This window comes from Parus major, chromosome 2 (assembly GCF_001522545.3).
Source record: "Parus major isolate Abel chromosome 2, Parus_major1.1, whole genome shotgun sequence".
In the NCBI taxonomy this organism is placed as follows: domain Eukaryota; kingdom Metazoa; phylum Chordata; class Aves; order Passeriformes; family Paridae; genus Parus; species Parus major.
In genome coordinates, this window is record NC_031769.1 from 23100707 (window position 1) to 23125104 (window position 24398).

The 24398-nt window shown below is 38.5% G+C and overlaps 1 protein-coding gene across 1 annotated transcript in view; it reads right to left on the reverse strand.

Moving 5' to 3' along the window:
- Positions 1–24398, reverse strand: part of CDK6 (cyclin dependent kinase 6) — a 135063-nt gene that overhangs the window by 71889 nt on the left and 38776 nt on the right. The window contains exon 3 of the mRNA XM_015618216.3: positions 6621–6788. Within this exon, the coding sequence (XP_015473702.1) occupies positions 6621–6788 (168 nt within the window). The remainder of the gene's footprint in view (positions 1–6620; positions 6789–24398) is intronic.

Here is a 24398-nt window from a genome sequence, read left to right on the forward strand (position 1 = left end):
GAGAAGAGAAGAGAAGAGAAGAGAAGAGAAGAGAAGAGAAGAGAAGAGAAGAGAAGAAAAACATCAACATGTGAAGGCCTATTTCCACTGAGTCCATTTTTCTTGCAGCAATGGAACTGTGCTGTTGCAAAATAACACCAAATTTCACCCTGAGGTGAAATGGCAATGCCTCACAAAAGCAGAATTAAGAGGAACCTAAGTAATATTAGATGCCAGATTTAAAACAAAATAAAAAGCTTTTCTCACAGTGCTGAAGTTAACTGTAGCCCAGAGTAGAAATGGTTCAAAGATTAGGTTATGAAAAGATGGATACTTCAATAATTTTTATAGACAATGATCTAGATACAAGCTCCAGCATTGGAAATTGCTTTATTTCTGATTGCTGAAAGCTGTTTCTTCTCTATCTCCTAAGCATCCTCTCTTAAACATTACTCTTTGACAGAGCACATAGTCAACTTTTGGTCCAGCCCAGCAGAAACTTCCTTTGTTCTGATATAAACTGTGCTCAAAGCTGTGCTTCTTCCCCTTTTTTTTCCATCAGGATGAGGTAAATTTATTCTGCAGGCTTGCACTGCTGCAGCTGCAGGGCTGCAAAACATGCTCAGATCAGTGTGGACAACCTCTCTTCTCACAGATCATATATCCTAGTGTCTGCAGCTCTGGAAAGGGGTTTGCTGGAAAAGGGCACAGAAAATATTCTCATGTGAAGCCAATTTGCTTGTTTACTGTGAAATAATTTACTTTCTTTGAAAGATTAAAAGATAGGCTTTTTATGGTTCATGATAAACCTGGGTCTGAATCAGAGCAGAGAGCTGCATTCTCTGCATTCCTGACAGGTCTCAAGGGTAAGTCCTGGCACCAGCTGCAGAGGAACAGCACAGAGCACCGAACGCAGGTCTTGGCACTGTGCGGGCAAAAAAATACTTCAAACACTGATACAGATGCCCTTAGAAGTTTTGTTACAGTCAGATACAGTAATAGCCTTAAATGAAGCAGCTGACTGGTTCACTTAACACCTTCAGAACAGCATAAATCAGCATCAGCTGCAAGGTTTTGAAAAACATTTCTGCCTTTGAGTTACTTTAGTTATTTGAGGCCTCAGCTGAACACTTCAGATGTGGTTTCTTAGCTGACTCCAACAAATCTAAGCTGGTGGTGTCTAGGGAGTGGATGACCCCATCTTTCTGCTCACCCTCTCCTGTGTGTCAGTGCTTTCAGTCATGTGGCCATGCAGTGATTTGCATCTACTAAGCCACCTGAAAATTAATAACTACTTTATAGAGGGCTCATTTCCAGTCAGACTGCAAGGGAGCAACTACTAATGCCAAAGAAAGGGAAGTGATGGAAGTGTGCAGTCAAAAAGCCACCCTTTCAGCAGCAGTAGAAAGGTTACATCTACTTATGCTGTGAGACAGCACCTGTAGATTATTTCTAGAACATGTCTCTAGAGGTAACAACTTTGTCATAAATCCTCTGCTCTGTGAGAGCAGCTAGTACAGCTCTTCCAAGCAAGCCTTAAAAAGTTAAAGGTTCTTATGATAGGCAACAAAAATTAAGTTGGTTTTGAAAATTATCATATGATTAGAATGTAGATGAGTAAGGAAGTTCTAATTTCCTAATTTTGTTAATGTGCATTTCCATACTGCCCTTTGATTAATATTGTGCCTTTGAACGATCTGTTTTGTCATCGTTATTTCCATATAAATCTGAGTATTCTTAGCGAACATCTTACCTGAGTCAAGTCATCATAAATATATCTTAGAATGTTTTTAGTCATCTGCAGACCTTACAGTCAATGTGCCTATAATGATTTTTGTTCTTAAGATGACTCCAGAGATAAATGACTTATTTTATGTGATGGAAATAACCTTCCTAGAGGATGCTGGGAGGATGCAATAAAGATCCCACCAGATGTTAAAATATCAGAAAAATTCACTAATTTTTTCACAAAGCCAGACACATGGACTTTTTATGCAGAACTATGTATTAGTAGGGAAGATGGATTTTCCTTAAATAAGACAACAATTTTGATCTTACTGCAATTCTAAATAGCCACAAACTCTCAGCAGCAGCACTGACTGACAGCTCAAACCCACATATTTTGATCCACTGGCTGTATGTGTCTCATTTTCAAATGAACCACAGTGAAAGACCTGCAGACAAGGGCTCAGATCTCAGGTGATGTCCTTCCTCACAACAGTGAAGGGCAGACCAAAACAGTGCAACTTCTGCCTGTCAGAGGGGGAAGAGTTATGAGCTTCTTCAATCATGCATGAGATAAAATCAAGTATCACTGTACTGATTTGTACTGATTTCATTGGGACACTCTTTAACACTTAGTTTAACCAGTGGCAGGCAGTTGCCTAATTTCCATAGGTTTCCTGTGATGTCTGATGGTAACTGTGAGCTTTAAATAGATTGCTGAATCAGGTCCATTTAGGGATCCTCAATGGATCTCTGGTTAAAGCTACACTGCAAGAGACTCAAAGAGATGGCCATAAAAAAAGAGGGAAAAATGACAAAAAACAAGGAAAAATAAAAAAATTTCTTTGTCTGGGTTCTTAGCAATCATTTTGCTAAGACAATCAGACAAACATCTAATTTTACATTATTTACTAAGGGGGAGCATTTACTGGAAAATCACAATGTGACAGTGGGAAGGAAACAGAGAAGCACTCATTCCTCTTTAGAAGAGAGCTTTTCTGTCATTTTTTGGGTGCTGTTTTTGTTGCTGTAACTAACTTACATATTTGTTTTTACAAAGTAAGTCCCCTTAGTGAAAATTATTTTATGCTCCCTTGCTACTATACCAACAAAATGAAATCCAAGTTCTTGCATGATGTGACATGCAAACCATTTGCGTTGAAGTGACTGCCAGAAATGGATGGAAAGTTTTTATCCTGAAGAAAGAATCAAATAAAATGCTAGCATAATCTAAAATTATTTATTGAAAGTAACTGCAGAATATTTTGCATCCTCTCTTTTCAGAAAATCTATTTAGTCAGGTCTAGTACTCAACAACTTACAGCATTAGCAGTGAAATTGATGTATTTTCCCTTCTGTGTTCGGTAAATCTGAAAACAAGTGGTGTTTTTTTAAAAAGGAAGACATAAACCAATTTTGTTGGCATTTCATGGGGGAAAAAAATCCTCAGTAATGCTAACATCTAAGGTAAAGCACACATGTTTTCAAAGAAAGTACTGTAAGTGTGTTACAAACACAAACATTTTGCCAGTTTCATTCAAGATCCTGATGCAGGCCAGGTTTTAGGAGCTGGATAGCCTCAGCTCCACCTAGATGCTCTCATCACAACTGCATGCACTTATCTCACTTAACATTCTTGTATGCCATGATTCAGCTTCATTTCCTTTATGTAATGCAGTCAAAAGCCATCAGAAATAGACAAATAGATTATTCCTTTTAGATAATACAACTACAGATTTTCCAGACACCCAACTGCTCCTTTGCTCAGAAAAAGTTAAAACTGAGCACCCACTTTTCTGCACCAGGAAAAATGTGATAGTTCATTAGCTTTTTGCTAACCAATTCTAAAACTACAGTCACATCTATCTACCTCCTCTGTCCTATGGAGCTTCTCTGTTATCACAAAGCCTACTCAAAATTTCCCCAAGGGCCATGACCAACACTTGGAAAAGAGTCTAACTGCACAAAACCAAAAGCATGCCCTGTTATCCACCATCTCAGACACCCCCAGCCAACCTCATTCCTTCTACTGCTTTTATTTTAGATTCGTATCAGGTCTCAGACGGAACACAGCTGGGAACAGTGATCTCCACCCTGCCTCCCCAGCCTGAATAACATTAGTTTGACTATTTTACTCATTCCCTGACAGAAATATCAAGGTTTCTTTAAGTGACAGCAATATGCCTGGACTACTGGTCTGCCAGAAGGTTTCTTCAGCATTGTGTAAATAACTGGCTGTTAGAGAGAGACTGCTTTGAAGTTATTTGCAGCACCCACAGCATTTGGGCTGGATCCGTTTTTACTGGGCTACTTTCATGGCAAGCTCTTTTTGTCCCATCTGAAGAGTTTCTTTATGAGAAATGAATGAGGACACAGCTTGGGAGTGGTCTGATACTTCTAAAGATGATTCTTGTAGTTTATCTTGCAGTAAGTTTCTCTTCTGAAGGAAAGGCTGCAGAGCCTGGTATTGATCGCAATGTTAGTCTTTTTTATCACTGGGCTGTCTGCACTATCACTATCCAAAGCAAACCTTTGAAAGCTGTGACTTTTATTAATTCATTTATGTATAGATATATTCTGCCTTTTATAATGCAACTCTTTTTTTTCTGCAAATGCTTCAATAACAAGCAGGTCTTGCTGAAGTCCATGAAAGCTTACTCACTGTCTGGTGAATTACTGCAATTAAGACTATTTTAGGGATGGTAAATTCAAGAATGTCTTTATGTTTGAAAACCAGAAGTTTGGGGGTTTGGAGCTGTTTTGTTTAGCTGTGTTTCCTGTATTAAGTTTCAATGGAGGTAAAAAAGCACCATCTGCACACCTAAGCAAAGGCAGAAAACCAGAAAAGGAAAACTGATAGCTAAGACATATTCAATAAAAGTTTCTAACCTGCAATCAGTTTGTAGGAGCAGCGAAGACTGACATTTAAAATCATACCACATTTATCACATTCTAAGCAACCCTATGGTTTCCCACATACCCGGACACAAGTTTATTGCAAAGATGTTGCAAACTGTTTTAAAACATTTCTTAACTTTGAATTTAACTTTTGAACTATTAGTTTTTTTAACTTAGAGAGGCTGGTTTTGGGGTTTTTTTTTAAATAAAATAATAACACACTAAGTTTTAGGTGTGAAAACCATTGCTTGTGTCTGTGCCCATATAGTTAATTTATCCTTGATCACAGAATAATTCAACTGTTTTAATATTCTTTAGCTTAGCTGAAATGACACTTGGATGCTTATGTGAACACAGTACAAACTTGCATGTGGATAATCCCTTAGGCTGAACACCTCTTGTTCACAGCAGCACCAAGAGTACCAGCTCGTGGGTTTTAACACATGACCTCTAGCACACAAGTATTAAATACTTGGGCATATGTACATTACAAAGCAATCCTGGCAATGTCCTCTTTCACTGTGGTAGACTTCTGGGTTTTGGAAGTTTTAAACTTCCTTCCTAAGAAGGCTTACATGATCATGGAAAAACTCCTGCTCAGTTCTGTAGGTATTTTTTCCTCATTCCATGCAGAACTTTTCAAAATGTCTTGCTGGAAACCTTATAACATTCTGCAGTTTTAGCTTAAATGATTTTACGCATTAACAGAAACACTCACTGAAGCTGCTGCTGACTGGTAGATGGGAAACAAAGTTAGAACAATTCAGGAAGAATCCTTCTCTCATTTTCTTCTGCTTTGAGTTACATGACCTATGTTCCCTGATCTCACCAGACAGATTCTTTCACCTTTGGATTAGACTACATCCTACAGACTGTGAAAAAAACTAGCCCTAAAACACTGGTTTACATATGTTTTATGTGGCAAGGATACTTCCCTGTGTTTAGCAAGATCATATAATTTTCTGTTGCTTCCTCCCTTCATTCACTCTAAAGCCAGATGTCCATAGTTACATCACTTCACAATGGGAAGACCCTTGCACAAACTAATAATAAGAATGAATTGTTTCTGCCAACATGATGTAAAATGCAAAGTGTATCCTTTCAGTTTCTCTTTTCAGCAGTTCTGCCTTTTCTGTCTATCATAAGAGTTACTGTCATGGCAGTTGGGACACTCAGAATAGAAAAAGGAAACAAAAAAAAAAAAAAAAATCATGAGCAGGCAACATATCCCAAAGATACCCAACATGAACACAGCATGGCAGCTCCTCAATATGCTCCAGTGATGCTGTGCCAAGAAGCTACAGCAGCTGATTCTGGGGGCAGGGCCAGCAAGCGTGGAAATGGGGTCAAAAAGCAAGGAGCTGGCAGGGTTTCTCCAGCATTAATGGAGGAGAGAGCTAAATCTGCAAGCGAGCTCATGTCTGAGCCAAGGATAACCAGGAGAGCTGGTGAGAGGGGGGCAACACTGGCAGGAAATCTGGTGATACTAGAGGTGCCCTTTAACAGCTGGCTTGGGAAACAGCTGTGATTTTGGCTGTCAGGAAAGCTTGAGCTTCCTCCAGCACAACCCTATTTGGAATAATTCATTAACATATGGAAGGAAGCACCAAATGCACATCCACAGAGGTGGAAAATCAGAGCGCGATGGTATGGCATTTTCACAAGTACCTGGGGTTTTTTCAGGCAAAATACCCGGGATTCAGCAAGGGCTTTATCTTAAAATGGTACTTCAGAAACTTTAACCATACCTGTCTGACTTAATTTACAAAGGAAGTTGGTATCACTACAGAAGCTCGACTGATGGGAGTTTCAGAAAACTAGCACATACTTATCACTCTGCCATCAGTCACAATTTAATTCAGAGCTAGCAGTCAGTAACTGATTACTTGTACAAAGCAATCACCACAACTTCAACCCTGCCTGGAAAGCAATTGTTTTCAGAGACACAAGTAACTTCAACTGTAGACATGGTTCACACTGCTATTTTAACAGAAAAATAAAAGCCTTCAGAAACTTACCACTGAGGTAAGAGCCATCTGAAAACTGTAGATTCGTGCAAGGCCAAAGTCAGCTAGCTTTATCTGCCCATTGCTAGTTACAAGGATATTTTGGGGTTTCAGATCCCGATGCACCACACGATGAGAATGCAGAAAATCCAGTCCCCGAAACAGCTGAAGCATCATATCCTATATATAAAAAAGAAATCAATATGCAGTTATCAAGACAAGGTGGCAGGCAAACAAAATATATAAATATAATAAATATATTTTACTTTTATATATTTATATTTTATTTTTATATATTTATATTTTTATATAAATAAAATATATAAATATATAAATCCCCTGTCATAACCTGAAAAACCAATTTAATGAATATTATTACAGTAGATAAAACCAACTATAAATATAAAATGGACAGGATGTTGCTAGAACAAATGGAATTGACCAATGTCCTTATCAAATTAATGTATGGTTTCTAGTTTAATTATCTGAGATTGATTAACAGTTATATAAAGATTAATCAATATACTTTAAAAGTATGTCTCTAAATCCCTGAACAACTTCAGAAGAATGCTGTCCAAGTAAGAAAAATACATAGCAGTTTTTTTGCTCTTAACTTTAAACCACATGCCACTTTGCATTCTCACTAGCTTATGCTTTGTCCTGCTGTGGTGAAGTGTCATTTTTTAATTTATTTTAACAGGCACAGGAACCTGTTTCAAACATAAAAACTGTTTAAATGACAAATATAATTTTATTTAATGTTATAGAGGGAAAAGGCTCACTCGTCAAAACCTGCAGTATAACATTTAATGAATAGGACAGAAACTACCTTTAGATGGAAGTTTAGCACTAAAACAGTATAAGAATCATAATTCTGATTCTCCTTTCTGTTTTCTTACAGTGATACAATTTTCCACGACATTTCCACAGCTGAAGAAACTATTTTATCTGTACTCATGTTTTGACAATCTTAGTAATGTGAAAAGAATGAACCAGCAGACTCAAAACCAAATACTAGAAATCCCCTGCCTTCCAAATTAGGATACTGTCAACTTGAAAATCATATTTGTGGAACAGGTAGTTACAAGAAGATGCTGCAACAAGGAAGGAAAAAAATGGATAAAGAAGCTTATTTTCTGCATGCCATTGACTTGAGCTCATGAAACTGCTGTTCTGTATATGCTGGGGCATATGCCCTTCCCATAATCCATGCAGCAGGGTGTCCTCCAATCCTGTTGTTAGCAACCAAAATGATCTTGGAGAAGGGCACGGCATGAAAAAGAAAAGGGAAGAAGGATAACTTGAGGTTGATTGCTTTTGTTCTTCTCTATGGACTTGGGCATGCTGCAAGTAAATATTCAAGGCACACTACTGAAAGGAATTATATCTGAACATGGGTGTAAAAATAGCTCAAAACATTCAGCTTGATAATACTGGTTAAGTTGGATGCATTTTTAATATAGGCTTTAGAAATATTGCTAAATAATTTAATACAAAATTATTATTTTCTTGTAATGTTTCCTGATCATTTATATATAAAGTATTATAAAATATATAGATATTAAGTTTGGAAGCTCTCACCTGACCTCTGATAAAACAAGGCCATTTCTGTATACAACCAGCTCACAAAGCAATCAGCTTTTATTTGAAGATCCCAATGATGGACATTTTAACATGAAATTACGGACACTGTGACAGTATTAAATTATTATCGCCTGTGAAGGAAGGTGGTGAACTGAGAACTCCATTTCCTGCTAGCTGATGCCTTTTATTTCCTTTGCTTCCCCAGAAAAAATGGGGAACTGATAATTTTGACAACTGGTATAATATAGTTTGGACCTTTAAAAGAAATACACAGAGTATATTGAATCCTCTTGTATAAATACAACTTTTCTTAGCAGCTCAGAAATTTATAAGAACTTGGACTACAGCTCTGCAAAAGTTTCAGTCATCAGTAGAATTAATGTATGTCATAGCTGGTCACTCTGTGCCATTTCAACTTTTACCAAATCCCAGAAGTCTTTGGATCAGTCTTGCAGATGTGAAGAACATGCCAACAACATCTTGGCATATGGCGATTTTAAATATGAACTTAGTTGTTTCACTGAATTTGGACTCATTTTTTCTTTTTTGTTCCAGGCTGGCATAGTATCAAATAAGAAAATGATTTAAAGAACTGAAGTATTAGTCAGTAGACCCTGGTAAGTCCCTTTTTGGTGACAGTTATGTATCCTATTCATTTGTCAACTCTAAACTCATTCAGGCAGTTACCAAACATATCAAGAATATTTTTTCCAACAACTGATGCTGGCTTTGTTTCAACTTTCTTCCTCAAGCTCAGCATAACACAATTCTGCTCTGCTCATTTCAAGCTGCATGCAGTATCTTCAGGTTCTAAATTCAGAGTCTTCTTCCAGCCACAGGTAAAAAAAGAAAATACTTGAAAATGGAAACTGGTACATCTTCCTCTCTACCCATCAGACTCAAAAGATGAATATCATTTACAGAAATGCTCTTCACACACAAAAAAGAAAATGTGCTGCAGAAAAGTGTACTGGGAAAGTGTAAATTTAAAAGGTATTAGAAAGAAGAAGAGCAAGTGGAGGGCAAAAAGTGCTGTATCTCATCTTCCAGGAAATTCAGGATTAGTCCATATAAGCTGTTTTCTAGTATTCAGGTTGGACTGTTGATTACACTTATTACTTACTATGACAGGTAGTAACAGACTTCAGTCCAAATTTATCTGGAAGAACAGCCCAAAGTTTAGTGTGTGTAAAGGGCATTTGGATGTAAAATAACTGTTTGCTATTTGTGATCCATTATTGCCCTGTTTTTAAATTCTCAGCAAGTTAGAGAAAGAGCAGAAGCCAAAATCACGACATAGGCTTATTCTTATCATCTTTAAATACAGAATAACACATGCAGCAGATTAAAATCTTGTGCTGCACGTAAGCCTAGTCAAAAACCATTAGGCCTTGCTTTTGGAAAATTATTTCATTCACTTGGTCAGCCACTTGCAAGAAACATAAGGCAGGGTCTGGGCTCTGCGCTTTCTTTGACACTGTAACTAACATCAGAAGACACTAACCTTTGCTAGCAAATTGGATAAAGGCTGTAAACATGCACAAGCCAGATCACTACCTAATTAAATCAGGATAATTTCACTCATCTAACGGAAATGCATCCAGTTTTATTAGTGACCCAGTATTATCTAAATTACCAAGTTCTAAAATAACTGCAAGAGAGTCTTCATGTGCCTCAAGGATTTGTTTTTTCCATGTCTGCTTTTGACTGAGAAATTTTCTGCAGTAGATGGGAATACCAAACTTTGGAAATACAAAGAGAATCATATTTCAAAAATTAATTGAAAAACAATCAATTCTATTCAACAAACAAGAACCTTTGTGCCTTAAGAGATTGAAGGAACAAGCTCTAATGAGTCCTGATCAAACCTTTACTGATGTCTATCACTCTTCTTTGGATATTGTATGTTTGCAAACAAAGACACAGTATGTGCTTGTTGCTTCAGATTAGAGATTTCTGACATGCTCTGGTATCACAAAACCTATGATATTTGGCTGTTGCTCGAGTTGAAGATACATGCACACATTATCCCACTGCAATTACTTTCAGACAAGGACAGCTTTACAATTTTTTTTTCTTTGTCAGGCTACATTTTCAATGTCAACTATGTGCAAAAATAAAATATTTACTTGTAACTCAATTGAAAACAAAGGTATTTTGGGATGCTGTGAACAAGTGCACTTTCTTTACAGGAAAATATGTAGCTTCAATTTTGTAAAAGTCTCATAATGAAAACAGGAGTAAAATTTATTATGGAAATGCTGCATCTTTGCTTGTTCCACCATATAAGGTATTGACAAAGATTTCTCAGTTTGACATTTACTGAATTTATCAGCTCTGAATGTCAGGACCAAATTATGATGGTGTCTCAAGCGACACCACATTCTGTGATGAGTCTCAATAACACACAGAAATATATCCTGCGTATTCTTCCTCTGTCATCAGTGAGGATGGGGCTGGGCTTGGGCTAGGCTGAGCAGCTGTTTCTGCTGCCTCTGCCAAAGGCAATATTCATGGCTCACACTTCCCAGCTCAGGCAGAGGGAACACAAAGCCTTGATTTCCTATACATTTTTGTTTCCACCTTGTCCTATCCTCTATTGACTCTACGCTTCACTGACCCCTCTTAACCCTCCTCCAGCATCTGATCCATAAATCCCTTCCAAGCCATTGGCTTCAAATACTGCTCTGATCCTTTAAGAGTCACCCACCATCTTGACTCCCAATAAAAATATCTGTCGATTATCTTCAACAACTTACTGCTTGTTTAAGACCTGCCAGATTCTCTGGAGGATTCTGCCTGCCTAATCCAAAAGAGGATGGCATGGCTGTCAACCAGAACATTCAAGTATCTACTCAAAGACAAAAGAACCTATGGAGTTGTTTTCAGTGTCAGTGCCTAGGCACCAGCAGCCAGGACTGCAGGGCCCTCAGCCAGGGGACACCAGGGGCTGTACCCTGCCAGACACACTCAGCTGCAGCCGGCTCCGATGGACCCACCGCAGTGCACGGCTGGGCCAGGACGCTGGTGCCTCCATGAAGATATATTCAAGGGCAGAAAAGGCTTCAAGGAAAGAGGAGAAGAGAACAAAAGGAGTGAAAGACTGCACAGGTAACACCAAGGTGAGTGGAGGAAGGGAAATAAATGAGAGGAGAAAGAAAAAGTTGTCCACGGTGGAGCAGTTATCCACCCCACAGCTCATGGAGCAGGCAGATACTCCATAGGGAACTGCAGCCTGTGGAGATGACCTAGGGTAGAGCACAAAGTGTGAGGAGGAAGGATCAGGAGAGAGGAGCTGTTCCTATGCTGCTTGGGCTGGGGAGAGTTAGAAGCGATGTACAGCCTGGAAAAAGGCAGGAGAAGGTGTTATTTAAAAATCTGCCCATTTTTTGTCCACCACTTGAACTAGCAAGTATATACCTTGACTGGCATTGGACTAAGTTGATTTTCCCCAGGATAAATCTATTTTGCCCACAATAGTGCTTGGTAAGCAGTCTTCCTCTCTTATCTCAGCCCATGAGCTTTCTTGCTCTTTGTTGGTCTCTGCTTTCTGTAGCTGAGGTAGAAGAAGTCAGAGAGTGCCTGGATGTGAGTTTGAGTGCTGGACTAGGCTAACCCACTGCCATGGTAAAGTATGGATGCTAGATGGTAAAGGGGAACACAGTGAGATGCAACCTGAAGTAAATCACCAAGAGTAATACATCTTCAGAGAAGACATGAACCCTGAGGTAACATACACTTATGACTGGCTGCTCATTATATGAAGCTCCTGCTTTTCCTCCACTGGCTACAATGTGAAGAAGGAAAAAGCTTTAAGCAGGTTGCCCTTTCTTACAGCGACAGGGGTTCCTAATACCAAAGAGAGTATTTGAGGAGTCAGTGGAAACCCACAAATATCATCAGTTGTGACACAAAAAGCCCACAAAAGCATCACAGTACAGAGCCTTGCAAACTACAACAGACCCTAAATTTGCACTAACACACAGGTTTTACATGTTTTTTGGTTTGGTTTTTTTTGTTTTTTGTTTTTTGTAGTTTGTTTTTTTTTAAACCTATTTTCCTCTTTCTGCTCTATTTCTATACTAACATTTTGTAAAGCACAACAATCTTTTGGCATCTCCTAATGCTTCTCCTATTCTCCTGTGAAGTATCTCATGCACCTTCACAACTTACATCCTTCACCCAGAGCCTCTATCTCCAACTCATTTTTCTTTTTGCTGAGCAGAATGGAATGTCCCTATTTTACATGGCAGGTGTTGGAATACTCATCCTGAACATTTCCTGTAGGAGTGTTTGCATAAAAGGCAACCACAAGTGTAAACAAAGGGGATGAGTTTTAGACAGCAGCGTGTGATGAATCAGTCAAGGTAGTTTCATTTAAAAGCCTCACTGCCTCTCACTGGAATAGCACCTCCTCAGAGCACAGGGGGAACAGAATGATGCTTCTTCCACAATCTACTCAGCTATATAGAATCCCCAACCACTGAATTGCTTTCAATTTAAAGGGTAATTTTACACATGCTGGAATGAAAGTTTAAAGAGCTGTCCCATTCTCTGAGGCCTATTTTTGAAGCAGAATAATTACAGCCCTTCTATGGTTATACTTTGTAACAAACAGTCAACATTAATTAATGCCAAAAAAACAATGGCATTCCTGAGGAATTACACAGTACAGATACATGAATAGCAAAAGACATGATTAATGTTGTTACACTGAATCCCAAAGGCATTAGCAATAATGTAGTGATTCCCTGTTAAATGCAGTGATTTTCTTTTTTTATTTTTGTCCTCACACTGGGCTGGGAACCCATCACACCAGCCTATCTAGAATGCCATGGCTATGATGGGCCATATGGAATTTGCCACTGTCTGTGGAGCTGCAGGATATTCTTCTCCATGCAGCTGGCTGGATGCAGTGGCTGGGACACAGTAAGAGGCAGACAGATCCCTGCCCTTGTGCCCTGTTCCTTTTCTCAGAAGAAAGCTATTCTGATCAGTCTCCCTGCAGGGCATTCAGAAGGGGGATGAGGAGGCTGTCTTTGCCTTCTAGCCACATCACAGCTTCTCAGGACTCATCCACAATCCACCCAAATATATATAGGATATACAGCTCTTCCATCTTCCTTACACTGGGTAACTGTTTATCTCAGAGTAATCCTACTGCTTTCCATAAACATATTCACAGGGTAAGGGTCATTCCTCAAAAGAGAAAAACTGCTGCGATACTCCTGTCATTTAACTAGGAAATACCAAGAGAATGTGAACTTCACAGCATGTTCAATTTAAATATGTTTACTGTTTTGATAAGAGAACAATAAATTCAAATGATCTATTCATTTAGCCTTATTAATCAACCTTACTATACAAGTTTACATATTCATTTTCTGTTCATAGAGTAAAACAATATGCAGAGAAAGATACACTCAATTTATCTAGTGTATTATTAGTATCTGATAAACACATGCAAGGAACTGGTCTATTAATTGGTGGTATTTTCTATGCTGATAAAAGTAAATAATTTTTTGAAAAATAATTAAGTAACATTTATTTTTAAACACAAAGTACTTGTATAATTATCTTGGAATTGTAAAATTATTTTAATCATATAAAAGGTACTTTAATGCACTTAAGAATAGATAAAAAGATATGTTAAAATATATTCTTATAAACAGACTCTAATCTGTTTTAAACTGCTTTTGTAAGAAAGAAAGCACATCTCATACAAGGGATTTTGGATTATCCAATTGCTAGGATGAAGAACCCTACGGACATGCACACTCACAGAAGTATGAATGTATGTATACACACGTAATGTTTTGAATAATCCCACTGAAGACAATACTATCTACAGTAGTGCACTGCAATAAACACTGAAATGAATATGGTTGTGTTGTTTGGTTTTGTGTTTTGCTGGTTTTCTGTGGTTTAGTTTTTTGTGTTTTTTTAATGGCCAGAATTATTTGTGTAGCAATTTAAAAGATAAAATACCTGAAGGAGCAGAGTCTATAGAACACTGTTTTGAAGACTGTTTTGGTTGCTATTGAAAGTAGCAAGGAAATCAAGCTTAGAAAGTCCTAAATAAGTTACTTTGAAATATAGTAATTGGAGAATTAGTTCAGAGCCAGACTAGTAAAAATGGCAAATGTCACTATTATGCATAGATCTGCCTGTATCTTATGATCATTATATGTCAGTCCCAATCAAAGTACTGCAACTGTGCACAAGATTCAGGAAAAATGAAAAATTTTAGCTAAATTATGAAAGTCCACAGTAGTATTTGAGAAACTTTGAGGTTCACCAATGCTACTGCATTGCTGTAAGCTTATGACTGAATTTCATGAAAGTGTATCATACACAGCTTTCAGTATACTGAGGCACTGTTTTCCCTTGTGCACCTATACATAAATGAACTCAATTCACAGCCACCACAGCAGGCTTAATATGTTCTTGTCCCTTTGCTTAAGCTTGCCAACTGTTACTTTTGAGTTAGAAAAGAACTGCTGAATTTTTACCACCACAGGAGAACCTGACCAAACTTATTTTGGAGTGCTCCAAACACTTCACAAACACTAGGGCTCACCGGCAGCAAAGGCAACCTAAGTAGGATTAGACTACGACAATAGATGCACCTGACTGTGCTCAAGGAACTGCCCTGGGTAACCTCCTGTCTACCCTCCTTAAAGTAAGGACATGGATTCATATTTTAAGGGTTGGTAAAAGTTTCAATCTAAGTACATGTCTGTTTTACCAGAACCTTAATGCTGACAGATTCCCATGCTGGCCTCAGTAACAGAACCAAACACCAAATTCAGTATATAACATGTCTACTTAACATCTCTGGGGGACATATGTATATACACATGCTTGGGCACACACATGGATGCATTTTAAGTTTATGTAAGTCTTTCCACATCAATTTCTACTTTTATAGTTCAACACCTGTCAAGTTAGTTTGCAATCTAGATATTTCAAGTTTTATTCTTTCATATGCTATTTTTCATATTTGATGAGAAGAATACGCATGACTGAAAAGACACCTACATAATAATTGTTCTACTTAAGTTCAGTCATTCAGTGTACCAAAAATCCCTGTTGAAGTGGAATTACCAGACATGCAAATGAAACACACAGCATTTCCCATCTGGCTACTGGTATTTGTCAGATAAAATATATGAGAATTTAACAGAGGGAAGTTTCTTTTAACATTCTGACAGAAACTGGCAAATGTGGTACTGTTAGCAAGACTTGTCCCATATGGGAAAATTTTACAGCAGGTAAATGTAACTTGGTAAAATGTAATGCTCAAACCCTTCCACTCTTTGTGCCCTGCAGAAAAAACACAAGGCACAGCTTTTAACAGAATTTATGGATCTGAGCCTAGATAAGCAAAACACTTGTGTTTCTTTCTTGTATCTCTGGATGATGATATCACAGTTTTGTACATCCCCAAATAACTTCTGGGAAACTTCCTTTCTTTTATTACATGCTTTTTATAACTGTATTGGAAACAGCAGTTTCTCACAGAGCTTCCTCGTTTGACAAGCTGTTACTACTCTGTTCTTTTATTCCTCATACAATCTGAAAAAGAGATGAGGACTAAAATGTACCATGAAATCCCCCAAATTCTTTACTGCCTCACCCAGCTGGTAAAGTTCTATACAAATGACTTGAAATAGCACCTGTGATTCATATGCATCCACTGTGAAGACCCTTCTAGCACACGTCTAGGGATTGACACCAGCACAAATTTGGTCTCTAAGCATCACAGCAGGTCACACTGCAGTTTGAATTCTGGAGGACACTTTTCATATAATTACAGATTCTTTAATTATGTTTCTCAACAGGATAAGTGACATTTTTCCTTTAGATGATGCTGTGAGCCTCTTTCTTCAGAGGTAAAACCCAGACTTTATCTTAACTAAGTCTATCTGTTCTGGAACACTGTGAATACACCCCTACCTCTATTACCTTAGTGCTTCCAATTTAAAAACAGATTTTTGATTCCTCCTAATCCTTCTCTCATTGTGGGATATCACTGCCTCTTCCTCTTCAGAGTCTTTGTTTCTGTGTTACTACCCATCTGTATTTTGGGACATCAACACCTGCAATCCTTGTGGAAGTTCTCCTGATGTAATCAGAGAAGTCAGTCCACCCCAAAAATCCACAAAGCTGGATGTGACTCCCTTAAACTACTGCACTATGCTTTGGGGAGGAGCACACTGAAATCACTGTCTCACTCCCTGCCACAATCCAATCTACAAATTACAATAAATTATCAATCACTGATGAGTTGACTGTCCCCCTGCGCCTCTCACACCAGCCCTTATGAGGAAAGGTATCAACAAACAAACCCTCTTCTCTAGGAGGAATGCTGCTTCAGCAGCACTACAGCTCTTTACCAGCACCTTCCTGATGCCATTGGCCATAACAGCTCTTCCGAATTTCCTCCAACTCCAGGAAGGGTTAAAATACGGCATATGCTGACAGACGACACTCCTCGCTAACAGGAAGGACATGTTGCTGTGGGGCCCAGATCTCGACTTCTCCTTCCTTGCAGCTGTCTGTGGACAGCAGCTAATTGTATCCACTTGTTTTACCTCGGGGATAACGTCTGGAGGGGACCAAGTGCCACAAGCGTACTTTTTTTTTTAACGGTCATTTCCTCTCTGGTGTAACTTGCATGACAGCATGTGACAAGCAGAAATTAATGGGGACACTGCTGTGCCAATACCTCTTGAATTGCTTTGACACTGGCTGCAGGCTGCCTGCTTGGCCACCCAGCCAAGACCTCACATGAAATGTGGCAAGGGGCCCACAGCTCTATTCACTAACAAGCCAGCTGGTCAGTGATTAGAAAGCTGAAACAACGCTGTGCCCATACATCAAGAAAAATGCTTTACAAGCAGCTTCGGACTTAGGTGGTAAAACATCTTAGAAGAGTAAATCTGTAAATTTATCTTAGGGACTGTTAACTTAAGCTAACATTAGAAATAATGCAGAAGGCCCTGGAAGATGACTGCCCTACACTGTCACCTAAGTGCAAGAAGGACTAACCTCAGAACAAAGACTAACATCTTGATGCGCTCAAAAATCATGTGCAAACAGCTCAGACCACATGGATTCTGGTCCAAAGCAGTACTCAAATTATGTAAATATATAGAGATTTATGACAGACTACTCTTCCTAATGGTCTATCAACACCTTGGCAACACTACTGACATTTCTACAGAAAGTCTCATTGAATCTGTCTGCAGTGTTTATACTGATTTGTTTATACACTGATACATAACAACAAAAGATGAGCCTTTAGAAGCATCCCAAGGGACTTGGATGATCAGACCTCATACAACCAAGGCAGCTTTGTACCTTGGCAGCCCAGATTTTTTGAAAACTGTCAGATCCTTGGCTAGACACAAAAGACTCAAGATTGTTCCTTTACTTTCTCTCTTCAGCTGTTTTTTTTAAGTAGTAGCCACTGAAAGTGCAGAGGCTCTTGCTGAAACACCTAATGGCAACAAGAAAACAAGTTACAATTTTTTTAAAACTGAGAAAAAAATAGTCACTAGGATCCTAGAGACTGGGAACACAACCATCATTTAAAATCAGAAAGACTTGCGCACTTAATTCCTACTGCTCCTTCACAGTTACAAACTCTTTCCAACTTATTTAAACTTTTTATAACACAGGCCTGATCAGTCTCCTGATATATAAGGAAATATACTTGTGGCTTATACAGACACATCAAGGCTCAAGGCATTGTAAAAGGAGGTGGCTGGACAGCAGTCACTTTCTTGGATTGGAAACTAAGGTTACAGAAGAGTTTGGACCTAATTCTGAGGGCTTCCATCACAGAAACTTTGAGGAATTCAGCATAGTCACGAATGGTTTGCATGCTTAGGAAGAAGATGGCCTCATAGTAGGCACAATGCATTCCAGTGAAGTTATTGGGACACTACCCATCAATTTTCAAAGACCTAAGCTGGTCCCACTGCTTTTTATTACTCCCATCTTCCTCCCACAGTCACTGGAACCAACAGCACCTTCAGAGAGATGTAACCAACCTTCACCGAGAGAAAAATGTCATCATGACACCAGGCATCAAAATACTACTATTCTTTAGGCACTCCTTTCATAAACAGTTAACAGCTTTTATTAAAGATGTGAACACAGAGGAAAATAAGAAGAAAATCCCTTCCTAATATCTTCAGGGAATACATAATAAATAAAGCTCAACTGTGCACTTTTAAAAAGACACTTTAATATTATATTTTTTTTGCTTGTAGTGTACTTGGCACAGCAGAAGAATCATGACACTCCTAAGTGCTGTAAAATGGCTCAGTGTTGGGGTCTATTACTACCCCAGCTCTAGTTACAGGAGTACATTAACTTTGTTGCCTCTCTTGAATTATAAATTCAGAGATAATGGTTAACTAATCCATGAGCATTGCAAAGATTAACTAGTTAATGTTTGTTAAATACTCCAAAGAACTGGAGTTTGCTTTCAGTTATAAAGGCTTAACAAGCTTGAAGAAAATTAGAGATACATAAAAGAGGAAAGATTTTATTTTCATACATTTCATTGGAAAAAACATGCTTCAAAAAAATCTGAGAGGGGACAGTGGCCTACTGGAATCAGCTTGCCCAGGATGTCCCATGTAAGAACTTTACATATAGTTTTGCAATGCTGCTATAGCATTGTTTGAGCTCTCAGAACAGTCTTCAGGATGAGCATCTTACTGATGCCTTACTACACCTAAATTAAAAGTAGGAAACAAGATAATCGGTTCTTGGAAGCACCCAACAAATCAAGTTGTTCTCCCTGTTTACAGCAGCAATTAATTAGCAATTCTATTAACTTGAATTTAAAAAAAAAAAAGGCTCTTGAACCAACAGCTTTAAAAAGGGAACAGACAAGCTCCTCAACCTACAGCCAAGGCAAAGAGAAGACATTTTGCAAGAGGAATAGAGCATATACACGAAGACTTTTGTTTTCACTGAAAGAATGAGAACTTTGCTTTTAGACCAGACTAGGGGAATGGCTACCCATCCCATTGCACTTACATGGTCTATCACTTTCTCCTTTCTTTTCTTATTTCTTACCTTTCCTTTACGTCTCTCTTTCCTCGCTTCTTAAATCCTGTTGCCCCTTCCTTTCCCCATTCCCATTTCTGACCCTTCTTTTCATTCCTGCACTGTGCTGTTCCACTTCACACTCACTGCCAGGGCCTGTGGCCCTACTCCATCTCTTTGGGCTGCTGCCTGCCACAGCCCGGGTGACAACCAGGCAAGGTAGGTGACTAGAAGATGCCAGCTACTAGCACTCCTCAGCAGCCCATCTCTGGACCTCAGGTGTAACAGACTGCAGCAGGCAGTGAGGTGACTGTGAGGTTTGCTGTGGCTACAGTGGTGGGAGATGGTCCCACACGTCCCACACAGCCTCTCCAAAGGGACATGTGCCACAGCCCCACCACTTCTGAGCAAAATAACACTGATTTGTATTAGTATACATTAGTGTAAACCTTGCCTTGTTTTCTTTTGAACACTTGACTGATTCTAAAAAAAAGTAGGTATCTTCAACTCACAGTGACACAATGAGCGATGAGCCTACTTATTTCCTAATGCTAACAAAATAGAAAAGAATCAGACGAGAGGAAAGGTGCAACATGAGAGCTCATGGTCTTCTTGGGAGGGGAGAAGATGGATTTTGATGTTCCACAGGCAGAGGATATTTCCTGCCTTCACCTCCACAAATATTAAATAAAACAAACTCTAAGGCATTTTTAATAAAATCCAGTGGTATGTTAGAAATTAGTGTGCAAAAAGAGCCGACCAATGGAACAAACTGTCTCCCTGAAGATACGTCTTTTGAAAGTGAAGTGTTACAAATAATGCATGTGAGAAATGCAGCTTGTCTCAAATGCAACATTGCTTCTCAAAAGCCTGTGACAAGCAGAAAAATATGCTATTAATTATGCAATTTGGAAAATAAAACTACATGTATTCCTGTGTGTCTTTACTGTAACTATTCACGGAGAACCTATGAGAAAAAAGTATGATCCAGACAACCTGGACCACATATGTCTGTACTTTGCTGAATCGAGTCCCAGAAACTTAAGTCCTTTGTCTTCCCTATCAACAAAAACAAATCGTAAAATCCAGTATCAAACTCCATGTTATTCCAAAACTACAGTCAATTAAGTAGAAGCAAACTGTATCATCAGAAGGGCAAATGAGAGAGGCTAGGGATCACTATCAAAGGACTTCTGTTTTCTTTTGTTTATTAAATAGCAACTGTATTATTTACTGCAGCTTTGCAAGCTAGTGAGCAGCTGGGTGTGACACATTTCCATGCTCTGTAACCTCTCCTTATGCTTCGTTAGATTCCTTATCAGGACCAGAAGAAAAGAAATCTCTCTGTTATGCTTTTCCTGTGGCAAAGGAAAAGACAAGATGATGACTTTCCAGCTCATTTCACTTGTACAACGTTCTCATCAATCACCATGGGGTAGGTCTTTGTTATTTTCAATGAAGGACTGTTCTTAGTTTTCTGTCACAATAAAGCGTGACTCCACTAATTAGCAAATCAAGGTTACCTCTACCACATTTGCAAAAGAACAAAATGCAAACATAAGGCTAAATCTACTTCTGAAATATTTTCCAAGGCCCCAGCTTCACAGAGATAAACTAAGTCAAGCTAGGTCTAAATTCCTTAAATTAAAAAAGAAGTTAAGGTCTGAAACACTCAGAGTAGATGACGTAAGGAAGCTAAACTAACCATTTCATCAAGAACCAAAAGTTTTCTGCTTGTTTTGCGACTTTCTGCTCCAGAAACCAAGCAAAGAAACTGTGGCTTATTTTCATATTAAACTCTCTGTGAAGCATGCATCTCTCTGCAGTTTTGGTTCGCTATAGCCCACGCAGCTTGGCCTCCATTCTCCTTTTCCTATGTCTTCAATAAGTGTTTTAGATATCAGCAGAAATTATGTGAGCAAACAAAAGGCAAGAAAAAGTGGTATCTTCATAGAAAGGCAAAAACATAGCACAAAATGCTTTGTAACATGGTCTCTCCTCTGACTTAATGTTTTTATCTGTATTTTCCCTTTTGGTCTGTCATGTTTCTCACTAAATGACAGCTACACACAACATACTATTGTAATAACAAGCATATGGCTCAGAGATCACTGTTGACATTTTCAGAATTCAATTTAGACATTTTTATTTAAATGCATGAAAGACATCTGTATACTCTTTCATTAACTGCATTTTACATTTGTAATGTTCTGCATATTCTTTTGGAACCATTTCCATTAAAATGCCAACTCTGGGTTTGGATAGCAAGTATTTCCTTTGTAACACTAAGGGAGGAGTATGTTACTGTCAAAATTTCTCTCTGAAAAGTCCTTACTAAAATATTTACCCTGCTAGTCAGAACAGGAATATCTTAAGTTATTTCCAAATGAAAGAATATTTTAGAATGAATCATAAACTAGATGTTAAAAAAAAAAAAGGTAACATGCTGCTGTTCCAATGCCCCTTCCCTGTTGTAAAACTAAATGAAAAACAACCCTGCATTTCCATCCACTTAATATTGTAACATTTTGGAGTGTTCTAATGTTTCCTAATTGTAGTTATGCAACAGAACTATCACAGCCTAAAACAAAGGACAAATTCAGCAGCTGAGTTCATTGGCTTAGAAATTAAGCACTCTTAAGAGATGGTTAACATGTCTTCTTGATTATTTTTGGTATTTTAAAGTTACAGTGCAATGCTTCCTACTGTATAGACAAAAGATGTGGAACATTTTAGGATACTTATTTTTACGGTGTTGTTTCTAAAGTCACATATTTAGCAACAGTGAAAACTGTTGAGCAGTAACTTTATTTGCAATTAAGCCACTAATTTCAAAGGACCCTTTAAGGTATAAGACACTGCTCATAATAAAGATAGAATGTGATGGCATTTGTTGAACTGGTCACAATGATAAAATACAGCTTCGTCTTGGAAATGAGTATTCTCAAGGGTCATTATTTTCAAATAAGGCAAATAGGATATTCTGTGGCCACAACAGCTATGATATTAATGAAAAACAGATATAAACAAACCAGTCCACCAAACCTTGTGATCCTTGGAGCCCTTTGCCATTACTGCGTCAATATACCATGCTGACCAACTATTACACATTTTTGTGAATCGTCAAGAGTCTGGTTCCAAACGCGTAATTTTTGAGAGAAGACTACTTCTTCGCTCTGACAAAGCATTTAAACACAAGCAAAACACGTGTTTTATGACTAATCTGAGACTAAGGAAACAATGGTTTCAATTCTTCTTTGTTCCAACCTTAGAATTCGTCAGGTCAGTGGCATAGGATAACAACTGATTCTCCTCTGTTAGCTCCTCTAATTCAGTCTTTCAACCTAACTTTTAATACTGGAGCAATGTGTTGACATAAAATTAAGCAGAAGCTTAAGAGCTTTGCTGAAGCAGAGCCTCTGCTCCCTTTGGGGTTTTTCCTTTGGGACTGAAGTTGAACCAGAAAGTGCAAGTATATATGCCAACGTGAGTTTAAAAGTTTTATGTGTACACACGGTATAGCTGTAACAGTAAAGGAGAAGTAAAAAGAAACTAAAATAGTTATGTTTATAAGTCTTTGGACGAGGTTTCCAATCCAAAAATGAAAGACAGATTTGATCCAGGAGCTTGAGCCTTTGTCATTTGCTCTTTCTTAATGGCAAACTATTCAGGCTTTGCAGTAAAACAAATGAAAGGCTGCTTGCCTACTGCTACTAACATTATTGCTCTACACTCACTCCTAGAGGAACCTGGAGAATCCCACAATTACACCACAGAATGATTGGATCTTCTGTGAAGGATTTGTGCTGTGAAGTACTGACACTGGCAAATGCTACAAAACCACATCTGATTTATTAAAACTACAAATAAATTAATAATTTAAATTTCTAAATATTTTCCCTTGCTGTTGCACCAAGAACAAACAAAAAATGGTATCGCTGTTACTTCACTCATGTTTCCATTCTGAATTTTCTGTCTTCTGGCAGCTACTTATGAATTTGCTAATAATGTGTGTCTTTTGTTTGGACTTCTTAAAAAGGATATTCTCAAAATGGAAGGAAGCTCATTTTATTTCACTTTGAAACCTGAGAAACCTGTAACATGAACCATATGCTGATTACAGAGCACTGATACATAAAGGAAGCAGTTGTGTAAACGTGTGAAGTGACCATGGTGGGGGAACAGCAGCAATGCTGTGGAGAAGCATTGTTTCACACAAATAATGCTGTTGTAGGATCTGACTATCACAACTCATGTTTAACAAGGTATGGTGTAAAGACCAGTCAAAAAGGAGGACCTATTGTGGTGGGCACCAAAATCAAGGTTTTTCATACAGCCTCTTCCATTAAAAGCTTACAAATAAAACAGACAAGACATACCCCATGTGGAGAAACAGTGAGAAGTTCCATGATGCTACATTTTGATGGAAGTAGAGTCTGGAGGATGCAGGCAAAACAGAAAGAAAAGTGATGGAGAGATATGTTCTGGAGGAAGGCAAAGAACAGAAGAGTACTTTACTGTGTAATTATGAAGTGAAAGTGAGGATGAAAAAATTAAAGTGAATGAGAAGGACGAAAAGAGAAAAGGGATCAAAAATTAGGAATTGCACAGGCAGAGAACATGGAGTTGAAATCATTGAAAGCAGCTCTGAGTGTCAAGAGGTTTTGGCTTTGGTTGCTCTAGCAGCTGAGTGTAGCTGGCTGATGCCCCTGGCTGGTGCTTCTCTGCAGTTTCATGCCTGACAGCCCGAGGACAGGAAGCAGGGTGGAACCGTGTCTGCTCTGGTATCCACAGGGGTGGGTGGGATGGGGGCTCTCCATGTGTCTCTCATCTGACACACTGAATAGGAGAGAGAGGCACAGCTTCAGCTGGGTCTCCTTTTATTCCTTCCCTATGAATGCAACAGCTCAGCTGTGTTGGGTGATGAGCTATTGGATGGACTCTGGGAATCAGCACATATGTGTCTGTATATACACACACACAGATATATATACACATATATATTCTCACACACACGTGTACGTGTGTGTACATGTATGTGTGGTGCGCTTTCATGTGTATACACGTAAAGGCAATACACACCCAAGCACTCTCTAGGCACAGCAGGAGAACTGGTGCTACCCCTCATGTATCTGT